The sequence below is a fragment of the Oryctolagus cuniculus genome, chromosome 2, assembly GCF_051225735.1.
Source record: "Oryctolagus cuniculus isolate XC-2025 breed Fujian yellow rabbit chromosome 2, ASM5122573v1, whole genome shotgun sequence".
NCBI lineage: Eukaryota > Metazoa > Chordata > Mammalia > Lagomorpha > Leporidae > Oryctolagus > Oryctolagus cuniculus.
The window spans coordinates 57,477,675-57,500,454 of record NC_142868.1 but is presented as its reverse complement, the minus strand read 5'-3'; the positions used below and the strand labels follow the sequence as shown (position 1 = coordinate 57,500,454).

General features: G+C 34.3%; 1 protein-coding gene across 2 annotated transcripts in view; it reads left to right on the top strand.

The window, feature by feature from the left end:
- Positions 1 to 9,121: 9,121 nt before the first annotated feature.
- The window catches only part of GLRA3 (glycine receptor alpha 3), a 175,247-nt gene continuing 161,588 nt past the window's right edge, over positions 9,122 to 22,780 (top strand). For both annotated transcript variants that reach the window (XM_051832426.3, XM_051832423.3), the window contains exon 1: positions 9,122 to 9,644. In XM_051832426.3, coding sequence (XP_051688386.1) covers positions 9,574 to 9,644 — 71 coding nt within the window. In that variant the 5' untranslated portion in view covers positions 9,122 to 9,573. The remainder of the gene's footprint in view (positions 9,645 to 22,780) is intronic.

The following is a 22,780-nucleotide window of genomic DNA, read 5'->3' as shown; positions in this document are numbered from 1 at the left end:
AGAAACATTCATCAAATAAATTCAAAAAGTATTAGAGATAAATAGAAATGATAATTTCTCTGTAAATTATCTATAAATTTGATAGATTTTAAAAATTTAAAATACATACTCTATAATAGATAATTTATTATTTGTACAAATTCAAAAACTAGAATTATTTCACTATAAGTGTATTATTAATTTATAGCATATAAATATATTGTTATGTTCTATATACAGCCAGATTGTTACCCAAGTAATATGCTATAACAGATAAATGCTTAATATTTCTTCTAACAATGTTTCTTTTAAAAATTGTAGATATGGGGGACCGGCGCTGTGGCACACTTATGAGCCAGCTGGCACTGCGGCTCACTTGGTTAATCCTCCACCTTCGGTGCCAGCATCCCATATGGGCATTGGTTCTACTACTGGTTGCTCCTCTTCCAGTCTAGCTCTCTGCTGTGGCCTGGGAAAACAGTGGAGGATGGCCCAGGTGCTTGGGCCCCTGCACCTGAGTGGGAGACCAGGAGGAGGCACCTGGCTCCTGGCTTCAGATTGGCGCAGCTCAGTCCGTTGCGGCCATTTGGGGAGTGAACCAACGGAAGGAAGACTTTTCTCTCTGTCTCTCTCTCTCACTGTCTGTGGTTCTACCTGTCAAATAAATAAAAATCTAAAAAAAAAAGTTTTAGACATGAAGATATCCTACATTGTAATAGAATTGTAGCATTTAGACTTTAAATCACAAGTGCATAGAAATTGCCCACCCATGAGTCAGTTTCCTCTGTGTCTTTTTTCTGACAGGGTCCTGACCTTGGGCTCTTTACTGGCTCTGCCTATTTAGTCTACTTCTAGTGAGAATCCTGTTGGGCCATTCCCCACCTTTAGTATTAGAGCAGACTGGCCTGCAGTCAGCAAAAATCTTTTCAATCAGGATGAGAAGAATCTTCGCATCCCTGATATTTTCCATTATTAATTTTTCATCCAGTGAATCCCAGCCTGCTCCTTTACTGTAAATCCCCACTTATCCTTCTTTTAGTTGGGGTCAAGGCCAAGCTCTCTCCCCTACTACAATACCCACTGCAGTCATTCCCATTTCTACAGCAGTAGTCTCACTACTGAATTGCCTTCTTTACTATCTTTAACAATTGTCTTGAATAATTTTTTTCTTTAACTAGTGTGGAAATAATAAAAATCATAATATAATGCATAGTGTCAATCTTGTACACTCATAAGATACTCTCAGGTGAAATGACAGCACCCTCATAAGCTCCAAGGTTATTATGGCCAAGGAACATATCCATCCTGGAAAGAACACTATAATCTAGAGAACTTAAATTACTTAATGCAGAGGGAATGAGTTAAGCATGGAATTTAGAAAAAGTAGCATCACAGAGAAGAAAATGCTTATGTATTTGATCATTCATTTAACAAATACTTACTGATCACTTACTACAGCAAGACATTGATGAGCATAAAGATACATTTAATCCCTGAGTACATGTAATATTCATACCAAAGCAAGCATCATGTTAAATTTCATCTCTGAATAAGATAAATCTTGACTTAACTGTAAAAGGAAAATTTTTGTCAAGACACAGTGGCCAAGAGAGAAAATGATAATCATACTGTGAGTTGAAGGCTGAGAAGAGACTAGAGGTAGAAAGCCTGTAATACTGCTTTCTGGTGCTATAGCATAATAGCTGAGAGTGAGTAATTTATAAAGAAAATATGCTTCATAGCTCACAGTAATGGCTGCTGGGAATTTCAGATTTGAGCAGTCACATCTGCAAAGGACCTCACTTTGTACCATCACAACCCCATGGTATCACCTGCAGGAGCACATGCGTAAGCAATGAGTGAGTACATGCAAAAAGGAAGCACAAGAGGCAGCTTTGATGTAATCACCCACTGCATTTGCAATTGATTCAGTCCCACCAGAGGGAGAACAAACATTCATGGTAAAGATATTAATCCCTCTAAGGGGCAGCCTAAGCATTTCTTCAAAGCTCTACCTCCTGACACTGCCTGAATGGCAATCAAATTTCAATATGAATTGTGGAACTGACAGGTTATATCCAAATCATAGCAAACCCAAAAAGGCGGTGTTTGAAGTAGAGAAATCTTGAAATAAGACACAGTGCATGTGACAAATGCATAGAAGTAAAACAAGTTAAAAATGAGACGAAATTTTGGACAAAAAGAACAAAGTGGAGCCATCACGCTTCCTGATTTCTAAACATATTACAAAAGCTACAGTAACCAAAACAGAGTGGTGGTGTTATTAAAACAAATAGACCAGTGGAACAGAAGAAAGAATCCAGAAACAAACCCATGACTTATGATCAGTTGATCTTTAAAAGAGGTGCTAAGAACACAGTGAGGCAAGGGTAGTTTCTTTGATAAGTGCTTTTGGGAAAATTGGTTATCTGTAAGAAAAATATTGAAAACGTAAATTAAAAGTATGGTCATTATAAGAATTAAAAGAAAAATCAAAAAGGAAGGAGGAAGAAGAAAGTGGGAGTGAGGGAAGTATCACTATTCTCTTAAATCAGTACATATGAAATACATGAAATTTGTTCCCTTTATTTAAATTCTTAAAAATTTAAATTAAAAAGATAAAATGGATCTTATTTCAAACTATACAAAGTGCCAATTCAAAATGGATTAATGACTATTTTTATTTACTTTTTATTTGACAGGTAGAGTTATAGACAGTGAGAGAGAGAGAAAGGACTTCCTTCCGTTGGTTCACTCCCCAGATGGCCCCTACGGCCGGGGTTGTGCCAATCTGAAGCCAGGAGCCAGGCGCCTTTTCCTGGTCTCCCATGCAGGGGCCCAAGGACTTGGGCCATACTCCACTGCTTTCACAGGCCACAGCAGAAAGCTAGACTGGAAGAAGAGCAACTGGTACTAGAACCAGTGCCCATATGGGATGCTGGCGCCGCAGGCAGAGGATTAACCAAGTGAGCCACAGCGCCGGTCCCCTGGACTAACGACTTTTACAGATGATCTCAAAAACATTTGTAAAAAGTTCCAAGAAATTGTATTGAGCAATTTTTTTTGATATAAAATCAAAACACAGACAATGAGAACAATAGTAGAAAAGTAGTATTGTATCCAAAGAGAATGCTTCTACATGGCAAAGAAAAAAATTACCAAACTGAAAAGACAACTTACAGAATGGAAGAAAATAGTTGCAGACCATATGAGTGTATTTAAAAACATTTATGGAGGAATGAAATTAAGAATATAAATTTGTATTGGTGCAGCAATTTTGAAATCTATGCATAATTTCTTTCTATGACATTTAAAGATTCCATGTATCTGATAATAATTTAAATTATTTTAAAAAACTCAAATAACTGAATAGCAAGAAAACAAGCCTATTAAAATTACAAAGGACATCAATATACATCTTTAAAATAAGACATACAAAGAGCCAAAAGGTATATTAAAATGTGCTTAACATCACTAATCACGAAAATGTAAATTAAAAGCACAATGAGATATTGCCACATGCCTGTTATGATTCCTAACATAAACAATGAAAAGCAAGTAAACAAAAATACAAAGGGCAACTGTTGGTCAAGATGTGGAGAAAAGGTAACACTTTCACCTCATTAGTAGGAATGTAAAGTAATGCATCCACTATGGAAAACAATACAGAATTTCTTCAAAAAATTAAAAATAAAATTACTGGGCTGGGTATTGTGGCACAGTGGGTTAAGGTGTCAGCATCCTGTATCAGAGTACCAGTTCCAATCTCAATTAATTTATTTCCAATCCAGCTTTCTGCTAATAACTTTTTGGGGAAAACGGAGGATGATGGCTTGATTATTTGGAACCCCATCACACATGTGGGAGATCCAGAGGAACTCCTGGTGTCTGGTTTTAGCCTGTCCCAGCACTGGTCTTTGTAGGTATTCAGGAAAATGAACCAGTAGATGAAAGATCTCTGTACCTCTCTCTGTTATTCTGTCATATAAATAAATAAATAAATACCTGTTAATTTTTTTAAATTACCATTTATTTAGCAATCCCCTAATACATAAAGGAATTGAAATCATATATCAAAGATATGTCCATGCCCATGTTCATTGTAGCATAAGTTACAATATCCAAGGTATGACTACAACCTAAGTGTCTGTTGAAGGATGAATGGACAAAGAAATTGTTATTGGGGCCAGTATTGTGGAACAACAAGTTAAATCTCCACTAAAGATGCTGGCCTGTCCCATATCTCAGTGCTGGTTGGAGTCGTGGCTTTCTATCCTATACCAGTTCCACGATAAGATGGCTACAAAAATAGCAGAAAATAGTTCAACTACTTGAGTCCCTGCCATTCATGTGAAAGACTCCTGGCTTTGGTCTGCCCCTAATGGGACTTTAGCAGCCATTGGGAAGTGAATGAGCTAATGGAAAATCTTTTTCTTTATGTGCCTCTCCACCCCTCTGTCACTTTGCCTTTCAAAGAAATAAAATAAATCTTAAAAAAAAATATGGTAAAAAGATTAATGGCAACACAGATATGCAGGAATATTGTTCAGCCTCAAAAGAAAGTAAATCCTATCATTATTTTGTAATCATGAATAGACCTCAGAAATATGCTAATTCTGAGTGGGGGGACCTTTTTTCTGAAAAGGGGCATTTGAATATTAATAATAATACTTGGAAGCCAAACAAAATTATGGACACCAACATTCACCTGGAATAGATTTATTGAATTTTGAGTTCCACCTGCAGCTGCTTTGGCAGGGTTAAACCAAGTGATCTTGCAGACCAGAACTCCCACTCCCTCAGTTAAGTGGGTTAGACAAAGGAGAAATATTGCATGATCCTACTTATGTGTGCAATCTAAAATAATCAAACTCAGAGAAGTAGAATAGATTGGTAGTTGCCAGGGGCTGGGCAGAGGGAAAAAAAAAGAGGAGGGAGGGGTGAGAGGACACAGTTTCTGTTATATAAGATAAACAAATTCTGGAGATCTGAAGTAGAACATTAAGCCTGTGATTAACAGCACTCATACTGTATCATATATTTAAAAATTTACTAAGAAGTTAGATGCTACATTAATTGTTCTTAACATAACAACAAATAAAAAAGTCAACTGAACAACAAGATTTTTTTTAGATGGTAGATACATATGTTTCATCAATTGCAGTAATAAATGTAATTTTAAGTATAAGTGATATATACTTATCTCCAAATCCATCAAGTTACGTGGACTGAATACTTAGCTTTTTATGTCAATCATATCCTAATAAAACCATTCTTCAAATGAATAAATCAAATAATTTACTGTGTATTTCACAACAAACTATTCACAAATATTCTAAAAAGTTCAAAATTTATAAAAATTTAATTATATACAAAATTTATATACATATAGTTTCACATTTAAAATAATGAGACAAGAGATTTTCAATGTAAAATTCTGTAGTCTGCAAAAGAAAGTGGCAAAAATTTTGGGGTATTGCCAAAACTATTCAGAACAAAGGGTCACCTGATCATTTAACATGCATGATTATTACAGTGTGTTCAGCACATAAATTCCTATACAAAAGATAGATTGTCTAGGCTCACATGGTAGATGATAAATCAGTTACTGATGTAGAATTGATTCTTTTGCATTTTATTTGTATTAAACAAGTAACGTTCTGATTAATTTGTAACTCAAAAGCTTCTTTCCAGCTTTCTAGAGAGTGGTAATTTTGCATGAATATTTGAATTATTCTAGAAGTGACATTACTTTTGGTGAGTGGTTAAATTGGTATTTTGATTTTTATATCAGCTTTTGATGAGATGTTAAAAATGAATCAATGTTCATTAATTTGATTAATTTTCAGTAAACTAGCATTTATTCTATACAACCCTAATTTTCTAAAAAGACAATGTGATTATTTTTCTAAATAGCAAAGGGTCTTATCATTGTGCATAAAATATATGTTTTAGGTCATCGATAGTAATGATTGAGCATTATTTTTAAAGATTTTATTTATTTATTTGAGAGGTAGAGTTATAGACTGTGAGAGGGAGAGACAGAGAGAAAGGTCTTTCTTCCTCCTGCTGGCTCACTCTGAAATGGCCACAATCACCAGAGCTGTGAAATCTGAAGCCAGGAGCCAGGAGCTTCTTCCTGGTCTCCCATGCAGGTGCAGGGGCCCAAGTACTTGGGCCATCTTCTACTGCTTTCCCAGGCCATAGCAGAGAGCTGTACTGGAAGAGGAGCAACCAGTACTAGAACCAGAGCCCACATGGGATACCAGCACCGCAGGCAGAATATTAACCTACTGCACCATGGTGCCGGCCCCAATGACTGAGCATATTAAAAAAGCTAACTAGATAAAGGCACATTTATCATTATACTGAAATCAATCTACCTTTCTGTACCTTAGGAAATATTTGTATATTTTGAGAGCATAATGGAAATATACCATTAAAGGTAGTTCCTATGATAGAAGACAAAAACTACTCAAAGAATCAGAAACCCTAATCTGAGTTTATAATCTTCAGCTTATTTGGTATGAGGGCTTGTAACCATCACTTAAGCACTCCGGGTTAGAATTACTTTCTCTTAAAAAAAAAGAATTAAAGATAAGGAAGATAAATATGGTAAGTCCTATGCCTTATATAATGGAAAATGCAATCCTTTAGTGCAAGAAAGAAATAGTAAGAATCACAAAGGGAAAAGTTGAGATTTTGCCATATCGGAATGCAGGTTAGTTTTACATGAATGGGCTAGTCAGTCAGTCTTCATTCATAGAAATGTGTTTGTTTCAGAAACATATTTGTTTACTCACCCATTAAATCAGGACAATTATTCTAAGAAAAGTAAATTTTACAGATGAGCAATCAAAAATATCTAGATGTGTGAATCACTTTTAAGTTGCAGAAATTGAAACAAGCAAAATAAAAATCTATAAACAAAAAGCTCTAGCAAATAAGTCGTCAATATTAACTGAAAGAGTGCATCATAAACCATTCTTTAATTTCTGATTTGCCTAATTAAAGTTAGTCTGATAACCAATAAAATGTAGTGAGTTTATTCATTCACTAACTGAAAAAATATATTTTATATTTCTAATAGGATCACTGGTGCATCCAATAAATATTATCTACATACTAGGTGATAGATTAAATAGTGGTCAATGGAAAAGTCAAAGAAATAAGGAGTATGAAAATAGCAGATGATGGGCAATTTGAAGGTAAAAAGTCATGGTGTTGCTATGAATAATCAGTAATATGAAAGTTTCCCCCATCCTCTCTTATGACTTTTACAGTTCAGGAAACTAATGGAATAAATATGTCATAGTGACTTCATAAAGTATAAAATATCAATGTGTTTATCTTAATTATAAGATAAAATAACTAAATTGATCCTGATTTTTAAGCGGTCACGTAATTTAATTATCCAGATAAAGGTACAGAGTTTGCACTATTAGCCATTATTACGCTCACTTAAAGAAACATAATTAGTTTTCTCCTTCTAGTCCCCCCTCCCCAATAAAGAATCCCAGAGGTCTTTTAATTCAATTCCTTCAATATATATTCTTTTAAGGTAGTTAAAAACTTTTTTTTAGAAAGCTCAAAATTTTCAAAGATATCCATTTAGTTAGTGATTAAGCAAGGCAAGGAATCTGGATCTACTTGAAATATTGTAAAGTCTTGTTTTTTCTTTATATGATGAAAAAATGACCAACAAAAAGCATTTGTGCCTTATCACTTTGAATATTCAAAAGATTCATTAAACAACTAAACTAATTAAAATGACACAAACCTTCCTAAGCTGCAGAAATTGATAGGTAGAATCAATCAAATTACTTAAGAGACTTCTGGGAGTTTATGATTCAAAACAGAAAATCAAGACATGAAAAGTGATGAGTGAAATAATATATGCAAAGAAACTGAGAAAACTCTTTATTTTCATGGAATGTGTGTAAGCTTATTTATCATAGCACTGACAGAAAGATTTCCACTGTGACCTCATTTGAGAGGGTTGTGGTGACTTACGTTTTTTCCAGTTAAATAGTGAATCATTAGAATTACTAATATATCAATCACTGTTTGAATTTAATCTATAAAAAGCTGTAGGAAATACTAAACAGACCCTCTTGATACGTAGCTTAGTCATTGGAAGAGTTAAAAGATGAAAGCAGCAGTTTCAGAGTAAATTTCTGAGGGAATCTGGGGAAAAGTGAAGATTCAAGGATTGAACACTTTGGTCCTGACTGATAGATAATAAAAGCCATTGGAAAGATATGTTTCAAGTTTTTTAGAAATTAAGATTCATGAAGTACACATACAGACCACACATACACATTATTTTCCTTCTCAGTCTCCCAGTCCGGAACTCCATTGTTAATGGCACCACGGGAGGGAGGGACGGTGAAGAAGAGGAAGATGAAGAGGTAGTGGAGGAAGAAAGAGAGAGAGAGAGAGAGAGAGAGAGAGAGAGAGAAACAGAAGATGTATCAAGTGATACTCTGTAACCTAGTTGTTCTTCTCACTTAAACTTATTGTTATTTAAAACGTGTAAGAAAAAAGTGTTGGAAAACATTGTATCTATAGCTGCTTTTACAAACATTGTTACTATTGATGGAGAGACAACTTAGCCCAGGCAATGCTTTCTGGTCAGAAGCTGGCTAGGATCATGAGAGGAGTCTAAAAGCAATTGAGTCTTCCATTCGCCTGATGCACCTTCATTCTCTTCCCTTCCCCAGCATTTTGCAAGGATTTGGGCTAGTGTTGACCTGCAATTCCGTGTCAGGTCTAAGAGACACGGTCAAATCGGATAAGACCTTTCGTTACTAAGCTGTGCCTTTTCCCGACAGAGAAAATTGGAAGATCCCTCCCTCCGCGGTTCTGCTATCGCAAAATCCACAAAGCCACTGACTCTCCCAGCTGTCAGCCTTGAGGCTTTCTTCGCCCAACTCCCTCCAGTAGCTTTTGGGGCTCTGCACCAGTTACGCGCTGTTCTTTTTCAAAGGGTGAGGGGCTGAGCACCTCCCAACATCATAAGCGGCCTGTCACTCTGTCTGTCTGTGCAATCTTGATTGGCGGGCAAGACAGGGTCGTCTGTCCCCGCCCCCGCTTCCCTTAGCCGCGCTCGCCGTCTCTAGTTTTTCCCCAAGGTGGAGAGAGGGATTCCTGCAGGCGGCGCTTTGAGCAGGTGGAGAAGCATCCTTGTTTTGACTGTTGCTGCTGTTCTTCCTGCAATAGTGGATCTGAGCCAGGAAAGGAGGAGCCGTCTTCCTTTGATGGTAGCGCTTCAGTATACTGTTGCCCAGAACCTAGGCACTGCAGACACTTCGTCTCCCTCCTGTGCATAGTTTCATTGTATAAGTCACCTGCGTGTTTGTAGCTCTGTGAATCTATCTTCTGCTATTGCTCCGAGAAGTGGTCGAACGGGAATTTCAAGTGTTTGAACCAGAGGTGCAGGACCGCAGGGAGCTGTCTGAGGTGCTGAAGCTACCCAGGCGTTTGTCTCCACCGGCACCACTCCGGTTAGATTGCACGTTCCCCTTTCTGTCTTTCTGATTCCCCATGCCTTGGATAAGACTATTTTCAGGATCGTAAATCTCTCTCCGTATCATGGCTCACGTGAGACATTTTCGGACACTAGTTTCGGGATTTTACTTCTGGGAAGCAGCATTGTTACTCAGGTGAGTCCGCTTGTATTAACAGCTGGAAAACTCAGATTACAACCACTTGTTATTGATGAAGCCAAAAAATATGCATCTCTATATTGACGTGCTTAGAGCATCTCTTAAATTGCATTGTTGTCTATGTAAAACTACCTAGCAGTCTATTATGATGTCTAACAACAGGTAATTTGCTGTGTTTTTACTGCTAGTGTGTTTTAGTGATGGGCATAATATGTTAATTGTATCTGATATTACTCTGGAAAAATATTTCAAAAGCTTAAATTTTTCATTCAAATTGGATGTATAGCTTTGCTTTTCTAAATGAATTGTGTGTTATGGGTGTTATCTTTTTGAAGATGTCACAAAACATTAGCAATTATAAATGGGACATGGCTAACTTTTTAAAAGGAAGAAATATAGAACAATAGCACTTAGTGATCAGAAAAACTCGGAACATTGTTGATAATCCAGGCATTAAGCTAAATGAGTATTCTTTTTAATGACCTAATTCAGTAATAAATGAAGGCAATATTATACACAAGCCAATAGATATGTTCTATGTCAAAAATATCACTTTGAGTAAAGTAATTTAAGAGATGTACTAAACTTTAAGTTGTTTGATGACATGTCATTTTCTTATTACGTTGCAGTCATATAAGATAGGCTTTCTTTTTTCCTTTAAATTAATTTAAAGAAGATAAGGGAACCTTGGCAAAATGATCACATAGTTTTAGTACTGTTCTTAAATAATGCATAAAAACAAGGTACTTCTCATAGGGACTTTTGAGCCACCATTACAAATTTTGTTTTACTGATACTATGTAATTACCATAAAATTTCTACTTTTCTGGTTCACAAGCTTTTCATTAGTGTTGAAGTCAAATATTTGGAGCGACTGAGATCTGTGTATATTGATTTCTATCTGAAATGTGTAAATATTCTTTTCTATTTTACTATGTTATTTTTTATCTTTGTGCTACCTTAAAACTGTATCATACAAAACCTACCTACAGAAACCCACATTATTTTGATATACCTGTAGCTAATTGAAAATAGCTGAGCAGCCTATTATGTTCCTCAAAGTACTGTTTTTTTCTATAAAGAGTTAAACCATTTGAATCAACGTATTTTAGTGAAAAATATTTTAATGTGATTTAGTACATTTTTTGTAACTTTGCAGTTGATAGAAATTTTATATCTACTGATCAAAACTAAGTTGTAGAGCTTTTACAATTATGAGGATTTCATGGGGATGAGTACAAATATAATATAAAAGAGACTGATCATTTTATTTTGTTTCCTAATATTGTCAGTAATATATATTTTTAGAAGAAGTAAGGTAAGTTTTTCTGATAGTTACTTATATTTAGGGAACTTAATAGTTAAGAAATAGTTAGTAGTTAAGAAATTTTGGTCAATGAGACCAAATTTATGGAATGAAAATTCAACATGACACATAATATTCTTCTCTAGATTCTCTTATTAATTCTAGGGTTTTATTGAAATTCTCAAAGCAATTTATTTCAAATTGATCAGTATATTAAATATATTAATTAAGTATATTAAATAATTTTAGTTGTGGTTTATGAGTAAACTAACAATGCAATCCCTTGAAAAAGTCTTGTTAGAAGTTCATACGATTCTTACATTCTTCATTAAACTTTTCTTTTTTCTTTTACAAATCAAATAATTTCTTTGCTATATACCAATCTTAAATGAGAAACTAGTTCATCACTCTTATGAAGAACTTCAATCTTATGTAAAAAACTAAATGTTTTCAATTTCTGTGATGACCTGTGAAGAGGATTTCCTATAGTAAAGAAAGGGAAGCTCCCTCTACTGGAAATGTTTTGTAAAATAAGTCTTTCTGGAAAGGATTCTTTGTTCTTTAAGTCAGTTGATGACTTATTGAGCAAAAAAAAAAAAACAAAAAAAAAAAAAACAAAAAAAAAAAACTTGTAAAGGAAAAAAATAAAGACAAAATATTAATAATCACTATATATGCATATATTTTTAAATTTAATTTTTATATTTATTAGACATACAGAAATTGCACATATTTAGGGGCACTGTGTGATGTTTCAATACATGTATACATGGTCTATTGATAAAATCACAGTATTTAGTGTATCAAATACTTATCATTTCTTTGTGGTGAGGGAGATCTCTTCTAGTTATTGTGAAATACACACCACAGTATTGTTAACTATAGTCACTCTGCTGCACTGTTGAATACCATAACTTATTTTTATTACTTAACTGTAATTAAAAAAAAATCTTTCCAATACAGTGCAAAGGCAAGAACAATCATACATTACCAGTATTTATATCAAATAAGTTACCAATACAAACTGTTTTCATAGATTTTAAAGATTTTTCATCTTTTGAAAAGTGCCCAAATAAGTTTTTATATGACTGAAGTTTCACAAGGGAGCACACACTAGTGAAGTGAGTACAGATCAAAAATAGAAGTGTGAGTGTCACAGAAACACACACTGGCTCTCTCTCGCACCATATCCTTTTCTAGGCATTATCTTGCCCAGAGATAATTATTCCTGGATTATACAATAAAAATGTTGTCCTTCTTTTCAACTTTATATTAATAATCTTTTTTAGTATCTTTATGAGCATTTTGTTTATATGATTTATCTATATTACTGCATGTATAAACAATTTATTCATTCACATTGATATGTTTTATTCCATTGCAAGAATATATAACAGTTAATTTACTGTAGTCTAGATGATTGATATTTGTGTATTTTCCAAGTTTTGAATATTTTTTGGTGAACACACATATGCCTTTATGGTATTGTGTATTCTGAGTCCAAGACTTACTCTAGGAGAGGAATAGCTGGATCATAATGTGGATCTGATTACATTTAGCTCCAGTGGATAATGCCAGTTTTGAAAGTAGTTGTATCTACCTGCCTATCAACAAAGTTTAAGAGATCCTGTAACTTACTAGTTTGAAATTTGATCAATTAAATTCCATTATAAAAATTTATAGCATTTCCTTTGATTACAATTGCAAGCCCACAGATGATATTTTGACTCTTTTATTTCTACATTTTAGTGAATGAGCTTTAATAAGGCAAAATAAGTAGAAACAAATATTTGTCACTATGATTTATTTATAAATATTTATTACCAAAATATGCCAGGTATGAGAAATGTAATTTTTAAAGGGAATTTTTAAAGAGGATAATTATTTAAATACATCAAGTGATAAAACTTCATAAACAGCATAATATATCTGAATTTACAAGTAGTTAAATTTTCAAACTTCCATGTTGTGTTTAGGTATTGCCATCATAAAGCAATTCTCTGGTTTTTAGGTGTTAGTTCTCATACTAATAAAATAAAGACAAAACAGCAGCATCCATCCTTCTTTGAAATGTAGGTTAGTGAATGTGAAAAACTCATAAAACAAATTCCAAAAGCAGGGATACTAACAAAACTATTTAATTTAAATTGATTATTTTCAAAAAATATAGTTTAATTTTTCATATTTACAGTTTGATAAGAGAGCTCCTACTTGAATGAATTATGGCATAGCCTTACACAAACTGAATGTGTGAATTTTAGAGGTTCTTAATAATCAGAAACCAAATATCTTATTTTTTTTAAATTCTAGAAAATATTGAAATTCTTGGTTTTGCTATTGTTTGCTTTGGAGGATGACAGCAATCCTTTTTAATATTAGTATATTGATGAAAATGTGCTTTAAGGAATATACTTTTATTATTATAATGTGTTACATGTGGCTATAGGAGTTTAGTTTTTTTTAAACTATGCCGCACACAATATATAACTCCTCATTTTTTGTTTGAAAATAATCATAACTTATCCAGTGGATAGAAAAACAACAGCTCAAATCTGTAGTCAATGCCTCAACCAGATTGACATTGAAGATTCACAGAACAGCTTACAAAATATTTCCTCTTCTCTAAATGTTAATTTATTGAATTATAAAATTTCGTGCTGAGACAAGTTGATCAATAATTACATTTTCTATGTATGATATTCAGTAGTGCAACAAGAATTACTTGCCTAATTCTGTGCACAAATGTATGTGCTAAATAGAAATGAGATATGGATGATTGGAAACCACCACCTGTTCTGTTATAGAAATAAGAATCTAAACTATAATGCAAAGATCAAGTGATGAAATAAACACATTGAGAGTAATGTTTTAGGGAATGTGAACTATCAAGAAAGAGAAATATCAAGAAAGCTTGGTGCTTGTGTTGGACTTTGTAAGATACTTGTTCAATGGAAAGAAATTAGATACAGAGTATTCTATGCAACAGGAATAATATATGTAGATAATGCATGCTTGTGGGATGATAATCGTCAAAGTCACCTGAAAATATTACAGTTTATGGTTTAAAAATACATTCCTCTAGCCGGCGCCGCGGCTCACTAGGCTAATCCTCCGCCTTGCGGCGACGGCACACCGGGTTCTAGTCCCGGTCGGGGTGCCGGATTCTGTCCCGGTTGCCCCTCTTCCAGTCCAGATCTCTGCTGTGGCCAGGGAGTGCAGTGGAGGATGGCGCAGGTGCTTGGGCCCTGCACCCCATGGGAGACCAGAATAAGTACCTGGCTCCTGCCATTGGATCAGCGCGGTGTGCTGGCCGCAGCGCGCCAGCCGCGGCGGCCATTGGAAGGTGAACCAATGGCCAAAGGAAGACCTTTCTCTCTGTCTCTCTCTCTCACTGTCCACTCTGCCTGTCAAAAAAAAAAATATTCCTCTAGCAATAATTATTTATTAGGTACAATAATAAGCTTGTGGAACTATAGAGGAATTACAGCATCATTTCAGAAATGCATATAGAGATAATTTATGTACAAATAATTTATAAGTGGATAGTCATCACTATAGAAAGCATTTTATAACTTCACTAAAAACAGCTCTTTATATCTCTTTCTTTCAGAGGTTGAGTTCACCAATCTTAATACGATTAGTACTAGTAATTAGGAATAGTAAGGACTTTGCAGATAAGAGGGAAATAATAATCAGCTTGATTTAGAATTTGAAGACCATGTGTTTTGTTTGTTTTCTTCGTAATGTGGTCTCTTAAAATTAATAGTGGATTTAGATAGACAATTATGACTATTGGAAGAAAAGAAGATGTTGTAATTGGCTTTGGGCATTTTGAGTTTTAGATGCAAGTGGTGGAGTCAGCAGTGCAGTGTTTTGCAAAGATTTAAATGCTGTAACTATACATTTAGCCAAGGGTTAAAAAGTGACCACAGGGCATGAAAAAAGAAGGCACACTTAAAGGATACAGGGAACAATTACTGAGATTCCCTCCTGCTAACGTGGAAGTTAGATTTATAAAAACCAGATGATGAAGCCATGGGTTTATCATAGTTCTACATGATGCATCCTGAAGACCAATTCTGATTAATAGCAGCATTACATCAATTTTCTGTAGACCAGTAAATTAGTCTAATTTCAATTAGTGAAGTAAACTAGTCCACAATTAAAAATAATGCATTTTAATCACTTACATTTTCTGAGGAAATTTTTAGGAAAATACTGTTAGGGAAGCTAGGTATATATTTTCCTTCTACCATGAAGCATTTATAGTGGATCCTCATTCATTCTCACATAGAACATATTTCCTAACCTTTTCCATACCATTACCTTATACTTGAATTAACAGTACTTATTTAAAATAAATTCATATGTAGGCACATGACTGTGTGAAGGTTTGGTGTTTTAATTTTTTATTTCTTTCCAATATGAGAATGGTATAACTTGTAGTTTTGTCTTGCTTGGAGAGTAGCCAGTTAAATAAACTTGCTCTGAAGTGAAGGCAGGAATTCTAAGACAGAACCAACTGTTTAGCAACAAAAAGAAAGAATGTGAATAGAATAATCTGTTGAGTCACAAAATATGAAACTATTCTGGCAATAGCATAGCAACAAAACACATTTTCTGAAAGCAGTTTTAAATATTCAGATGTCAGAAGAGAAAACAGTGGTAATAAGATGCAGTTGCATTATAGTGTATTTCTAAAATTCTTTCAGAATTCTCACAGTAGAGATGATTTTAGGAGAAAGTATTACCAGTAACTCACAGGCATTTCCATGCATAGAAGCAGTAAACCGTGTTACAGTTAGGAACAGCATAAAATATAAAGGTTTCTATTAGTTTCTGACAATAGTTTGATTGAAAAATTTCCAAAGCAAGAATGCTGAGTGCATACACACACACACACACACACACATACACACAGTTGCTATAACCCATCAGAAAGTCTGACTAAATCCCAATATATTTCTGATACTACTATAAACCAATATAAACATAGAACAATTGGACTTACATTAGAGCAAATTGGTCCATCCAACATCATGCCTAAATCTGAGAATCTTTAAAAAAGAATTCCAACAAATGTTCATTCCTTACACTATAAATTACAAGCAACAAAGATTTTTAGTCAAATATATATATCAAATAATTTTATAAATAAAATATAGAGTGCCATCCTGTCTTCACATAGCCAAGTCAATTTCTTTTTAAAAATATATTCCTACAAATATTTCTCTTTATTGCTTCCTTTTACCTCTACTTAAATTGACCTTTCTGCTCATGGAAATTGTGGCTATATTTAAGGCATGGTGCTGAATGCATGAAATTTGGATGCTGTAGTTTCATAGTGCTCATAAATTCTACTTGATTCTCTCCACAGCTTCTATAAGAATTAACGTAGCTATAGCTACAATTCAGGCAGTGTGCAAAGTACTGGGAAAACAAATCCCTAACTTTCAATGTATTACTCTAAGAATAGAATGTGATACTACTTCCAACTTTCTTAGATTTTTCATACAAGATTTCTCTCACATTCTAAATTGTTAAGTGCTATGAGGATATAGGGTCATTTCCGATATTTGTGTCAACTCTGTAATGTTTAACTCATTGTCATTCTTGATCAACACATAATAAATCATAACTGAAATAACATCTGCCTCCCTGTCATTTCAATCTATTATTTTAAAGTTAAAATTTATTCAAACACGTGCAATCATCTAGAATAAAAAGGGAATTTTGAATTCAACATTTTCTGCAAGACACAGAAATAACATAATCTCTTAAGAAGATGTTACCTATTTAAAAATGGGTTATAATACAGATATAAGTTGGTAGCATCTAATAGGAACATGAAGGATTTGTTTCTTCTTTGTCCCATGAGAAACTGAAAATTTATATGGTGTAATGCATTGCTTCTTAACTTTTTTTTTTTCATTATTGCCTCCTTAAGAGTCTTTTTCAGACTTTTTTGGGAGATTGCCCTCCATAAATTTTTCTTTTTTTTTGACAGGCAGAGTTAAACAGTGAGAGAGACAGAGAGACAGAGAGACAGAGAGAAAGGTCTTCCCTTGGCCGTTGGTTAACCCTCCAATGGCCGCCGCGGCTGGTGCGCTGCGGCCGGTGCACCGCGCTGATCCAAAGCCAGAAGCCAGGTGCTTCTCCTGGTCTCCAATGCGGGTGCAGGGCCCAAGGACTTGGGCCATCCTCCACTGCACTCCTGGGCCACAGAAGAGAGCTGGATTGGAAAAAGAGCAACCAGGACAGAACCGGCGCCCCGACTGGGACTAGAACCCGGGGTGCCTGCGCCACAGGCGGAGGATTAGCCTAGTGAGCTGCGGCGCCGGCCGCCCTCCATGAAATTTTAATAGCATGGACATAATCTATATTTGCTATGTATTCACTCTAATTGTGCTTTATACATAAAAAAGAATAACATTTTTATCCCCCCAAGAAAGAGACACTTGCCAATCCCTTGACTGATGTCACCCTATGCTATAATAGTCACTACTCATTCATGACGCTTTTTAGACTAGAGTTATATGGTTTTACCATTTGGGGACATAACTTATAAAGCAATAAAGCATGTCTTTCTTGTTTTGACTTTTACTGGGGTTTTGCAGCTTTGTAAAATAACAGGCAATTGGCATCATCTATCTGTTGATACACTTTAAGATAAGTTGTTCCCCAAAACGTTACAGAACTTTAGAAATATCATTTTCCATAAAAGCATATGGTTTCTAGAAGCCACTGGGTTTTCCATCAATAAATTTCAAGTCACTACTGCCCTGGCTAAGTCACCATTAAATCATTTTCAGAACTTATTTAAATATCTTTAATAAAGTATCTTGGAAATATTATTAGGGATTGTGCATTTTTCAATGACTCAGAATGTTGACTTTTTAAATTTCTGATGTTAGGAGAATGTAGAAGTTTATAGTTCCTTTTAAAGTTAGAATTATAGTTTTTTTTTTTTTTTTTACAGGAGTGATATTTGTTTCTTACAGGATCTGGTATCGATAATTACATGCATTTTACTGGGAAGATATTTAATCAGTTTATCTGCTTGATCATCTTTGGGTGATGTTCATAGACAAAAATATTTAAAAGAGTGAGAGTGAGAAACTTAGAAGGACTATGTCTTATAGTACTCATAGATTGATGATTATATATGTATAAAGAAGTAGCCATAAACTTCATAAATCTAATAACTATTTCTACAATTATTGAAATAGGAAAAATTATGCTCAAAATGTATCTACTGTACCATAGGAAACTTTAAACAACAGTGGGAATGGTAAAGTGCATTTTTCATGTATGCTTCTGTAATAAGGTCAGGAAAACATACACATCACAGTGGATACTTTCTATGGTAATAGGATAATAACATCATGGTCTAAAGAGGCTATTTTTTTCTAAACAAAATAGCGCTTTTCTTTTATTGCAAAAGGCTGTCTGCTGTGTACTTTGAATAAAACATTTACTTAAAAGTATGACTGCATCCGGATCTCAATAGCTAGTAGTGATGTTAGTTCTGGGTATTCATCAATTCAGGAGTTGGAAGAAAGCTAAGAGTATAACACACACACACTCACACATACAACTAATGGGCAGAATATTGCACAAGTAAAATGCTACAACAGAAAAGAATGTGGAAGTATAGGGTGAGAAGAAATAATCAGTAAACATTTGCTTTTTTTTTTTCTTTTTTTGGTTCAGTTTGGCCAAGCAATACCTTAAGTGATATCCAATAACAGAAATGATTTAAATGTTGACAAAACAACCAAATGCCCTTCATCAGACAACTGAGAGAAAAATGTGAGTTTCATCTCTTTGTCTGGCTAATTTCTACTCATCTTATTTTGCTTTCTGTAGGAAACACTTTCTCGTCTCCCACCAAGTCTAAATGACTATGCTGATGCCTCTTCTGTGTAACAGTGCCACAAATCCCAGGGGTGTGGTATTTTTCTAAGTACTCCCTGCAGCTCCCACTGTGAAGTTCTTAAAGGCAGGGATGGCAACATATTACATGCTTATCTCTAAGGCTTAAAAGTGTTTCTTTCGGCACTGGCAGAACTCATTAATTTTTAGAGTACTGCTGTTGTTGTTGGGTTTGGTTTGATTTCTGAAAGCAAATTGACAATTTCAAATAAGCAACACAGTCCAGGCATAACCAAAATTGTTAGGCTGTCCTTTGCCTCTAGCTTTCAGAAGAGAATTTGGTAAGAGATTTGGTGCAGACTTTGTTCCATGTTGCTAATTTTGTCTGTGATATTTGCCTCTTAGCTCTCCCTTCCCTCATAGAAAAGTTTTAGAAAACTGTTTTAATTTTTCTATTTCCTGGCTATTCAGCTATGCCTCACATGTTCCTATTTTTAATCCATCTCTACCTCTATTCCATGACACAATATTCATTTTGCATGCTGTGATGGCAGCTCTTTCAAATATCAGCAAAAGAGAAATAACAATTCAAAGAAAAATGATTGCAAAAAATCAGTATTTCACATATTAAATGTATATTTAAATCAATATATTATATTATCTACTTTTTATAAGATATCTGTGCTGGAAATTGACAATGAAACTGAATGAGAACTCTTAATATTAATCAAGTAAATATTAGTCAAATATTAATACATATTCTTTCTAAAAGATTTATTTTTATTTATTTGAAAAGTAGAGTTATAGAGACACATAGATAGAGAGAGCTCTACCATCTGCTGATTAAGTCCCCAGATGACCACAGCAGGTAGGGCTGGACCAGACCTAGATCAAAAGCCAAAAGTTTCTTCTGGGTCTCTCATGTGAGTATAGAGCACCAAGCATTTGAGCCATCTTGCTCTGCTTTTTCAAGTTCATTAGCAAGGAGCTAGATTGAAAGTTGAACAACTGGGTCTCAAACTGAAGCCCATATGGGATGCTAGTGTTTCAGGCAGAGATTTTACCCACTATACCACAAGGCCAAACACATATTCGTAAGACATAATATTTGAATTTATGATATTGTTTGCATCACAGTTCTGGGATCAGAATCACTGACAAGTTTATCATTCCTGAGGTAAATTGACAGCCATTGATATTACACAATATTTTTTCCTTTAAGTTGGCTTATATACATGTAATGGTTTATCTCCTGAGGGACTTTATAATGTGTACTTGAGAAATGATTTCATTTTTTGCTAACAAACAACTACTGAAAATTTAGCTATGAATAACTACCACATGCAATAATCATGAATATTGAGAAAAATAAACATCCTTTTCAGAAAGAAAACATAAGTGGGTCTTGAGCAATTGATGGAATTTGAGTGGGCAGAAAAGAGGGGAGAGTATTTTAGAAAAGAAAAGCATAGTTAGCACAGGCAGCTATTTCCACAGAAAATAAAAAAAAAATTAGTTACGTTTCAAGTGACATTTCTACCATGGAGTCCTCAAATTTTCTTTTTTTAATAAAGCCATGCCTTGTGTTGTTTCAGACCAGATTACTAGGAAAAATATTTATAGGTATTCTGAAATTAGAAAATGTCATCAGATGTTTATTCAAATAATGATTTTCTCTATTAAAATGTTTCATTATCATCATGGTATTACAATGGAAGAACATTCTTTTCAGTTACTTTTAGTTCACTTATTTGTTGAATAACAGATATATATTTTGGTTAACAGTCATCATTTAAAATCTGTTGTGTATTTAATCTAAGAACTGAAAATTGATTATCACTAAATTAAAGTCGAGGAAAAATATATTTGTGACTTCAAATAATTGTATAAATAATTGTATAAATAAATGTATAAATAATTGTATAAATAAATGTTTCTGATTAGAAATAAAGAAGGAAATAAATAATAAAACTCTAACCCCAAGAACGTAAATGCAATACATTTCTACAAGGTATTTTATTATTAACATTAATACAAAATCTTTTAATAGACATTTAATGATATTTCCATCATTTCGTAATAATTCACTTAGAAAAAGAGATTTCTCTGTAGTCTCTTAAAGCACTAGGAGTTGTGGGCAGGTATTTGTCCTAGCAGTTAGGACACTCAAATAAGAGTGCCCGATTTAAAGTCTTGGCTTTACTCCAAATCTGGCTTCCTTTAAATACACTCCCTGGGACTCAGCAAGCAATGGCTCAAGTAGTTTGGCCCTTGACACCCAGCTGGGAAATCTGGTGTTTGTCTCTGCAAAAAAACATGGGGGTGTAGATAACTTTTATTTGCTGATTTCATTTCCCTTGGGTAAATTCCAGGAGTGGGATGGTTGAGTCATATGGTAGGTCTATATTCAGATTTCTGAGGTATCTCCATACCGTCTTCCGTCTTCCACAGCTGCTATACCTGTTTACATTCCCACCAACAGCGGATTAAGATTCCCTTCTTCCCACATCCTCATCAGCATTTGTTGTTGATTTCTGAATGAGAGCTATTCAAATGGAGGTGAGGTAAAACCTCATTGTGGTTTTGATTTGCATTTCCCTGATGGCTAGTGATCTTGAACATTTTTTCATGTGTCTGTCTATTGGCCATTTGGATTTCCTCTTTTGAAAAATGTCTGTTTAAGTCTTTGCCCAATTAACTTGATTGTTTATCTTCTTCTTGTGGAGTTTCATGATCTTATTAATCCTTTATCAGTTACATAGTTTGAAAATAATTTTTCCAATTTGGTCTGTTGCCTCTTCACATTCTTGAGTATTTCTTTTGCAGTACAGAAGCTTCTCAGTTTGAAGTAATCCCATTTGTTAATTTTGGGTTTGATTGCCTGTGCCTCTGTGGTCCTTTCCAAGAACTCTTTGCCTCTGCTGATACATTTTCAGGTTTCTTCAATGTTCTTTAATAATTTGATGATATTAGGCCATAGATTTCGGTCTTTAATCCATTCAAAATGGATTTTTATGTAAGGTATAATGTCGGGGTCTTACTTCATACTTCTGCATATGGAAATCTAGTTTTCCCAGCCCAATTTGTTGAATAGACTGTCCTTGCTCCAGGGATTGAATTTGGCTCCTTGATCAAACATAATTTGGTTCTAGATGCTTGGATTGATTTCTGGTGTTTCTATTCTGTTTCATAAGTCTACCCATCTGTTTTTGTACCAGTACCAGGCTGTTTTGATTATAACTTCCTTATAGTATGTCTTGAAATCTGGTATTGTGATGTCACCAGCTTTGTTGTATAAGATTGCTTTAACTATTCAAGGTCTCCTGTATCTCCATATGAATTTCACCATCATTTTTTCCAGATCTGAGAAGAATGTTTTTGGTATTTTGATTGATATTGCATTGAATCTGTAAACTGCTTTTGGAAGAATGGGCATTTTGATGATATTGATTCTACCAATCTTTAAACATGGAAGAATTTTACATTTTTTGTATCTTCTTCTATTTCTTTCTATAATGTTCTGTAATTCTTCTTATAGAGATCTTTGACATCCTTGGTTAAATTTATACCAAGGTATTTGATTTTTTGTAGCTATTGTGAATGGATGGATCTTAGAAGTTCTTTTTTTCTGCCATGGCATTGTCTGTGTATGCCAAGGCTGTTGATGTTTGTGTATTGATTTTTTTTATCTTGCTACTTTACTAAACTCTTCCAATAATCTCTTGGTGGAGTCTTTTGGATTCCTTATATATAGAATCATGTCATCTGGAAATAGGGATAATTTGACTTCCTCTTTTCCCAATTTGTATTCTCTTTGATTTATATTTCTTGCCTAATAGCTCCAGCTAAAACTTTTGAGATAATGTTGATAAGAAGTGGTGAGAGTGGGCATCTTTGGTTAAGGATCTCAGTAGGAATGCTTCCAACTTTTCCCCATTCAATATGATGCTGG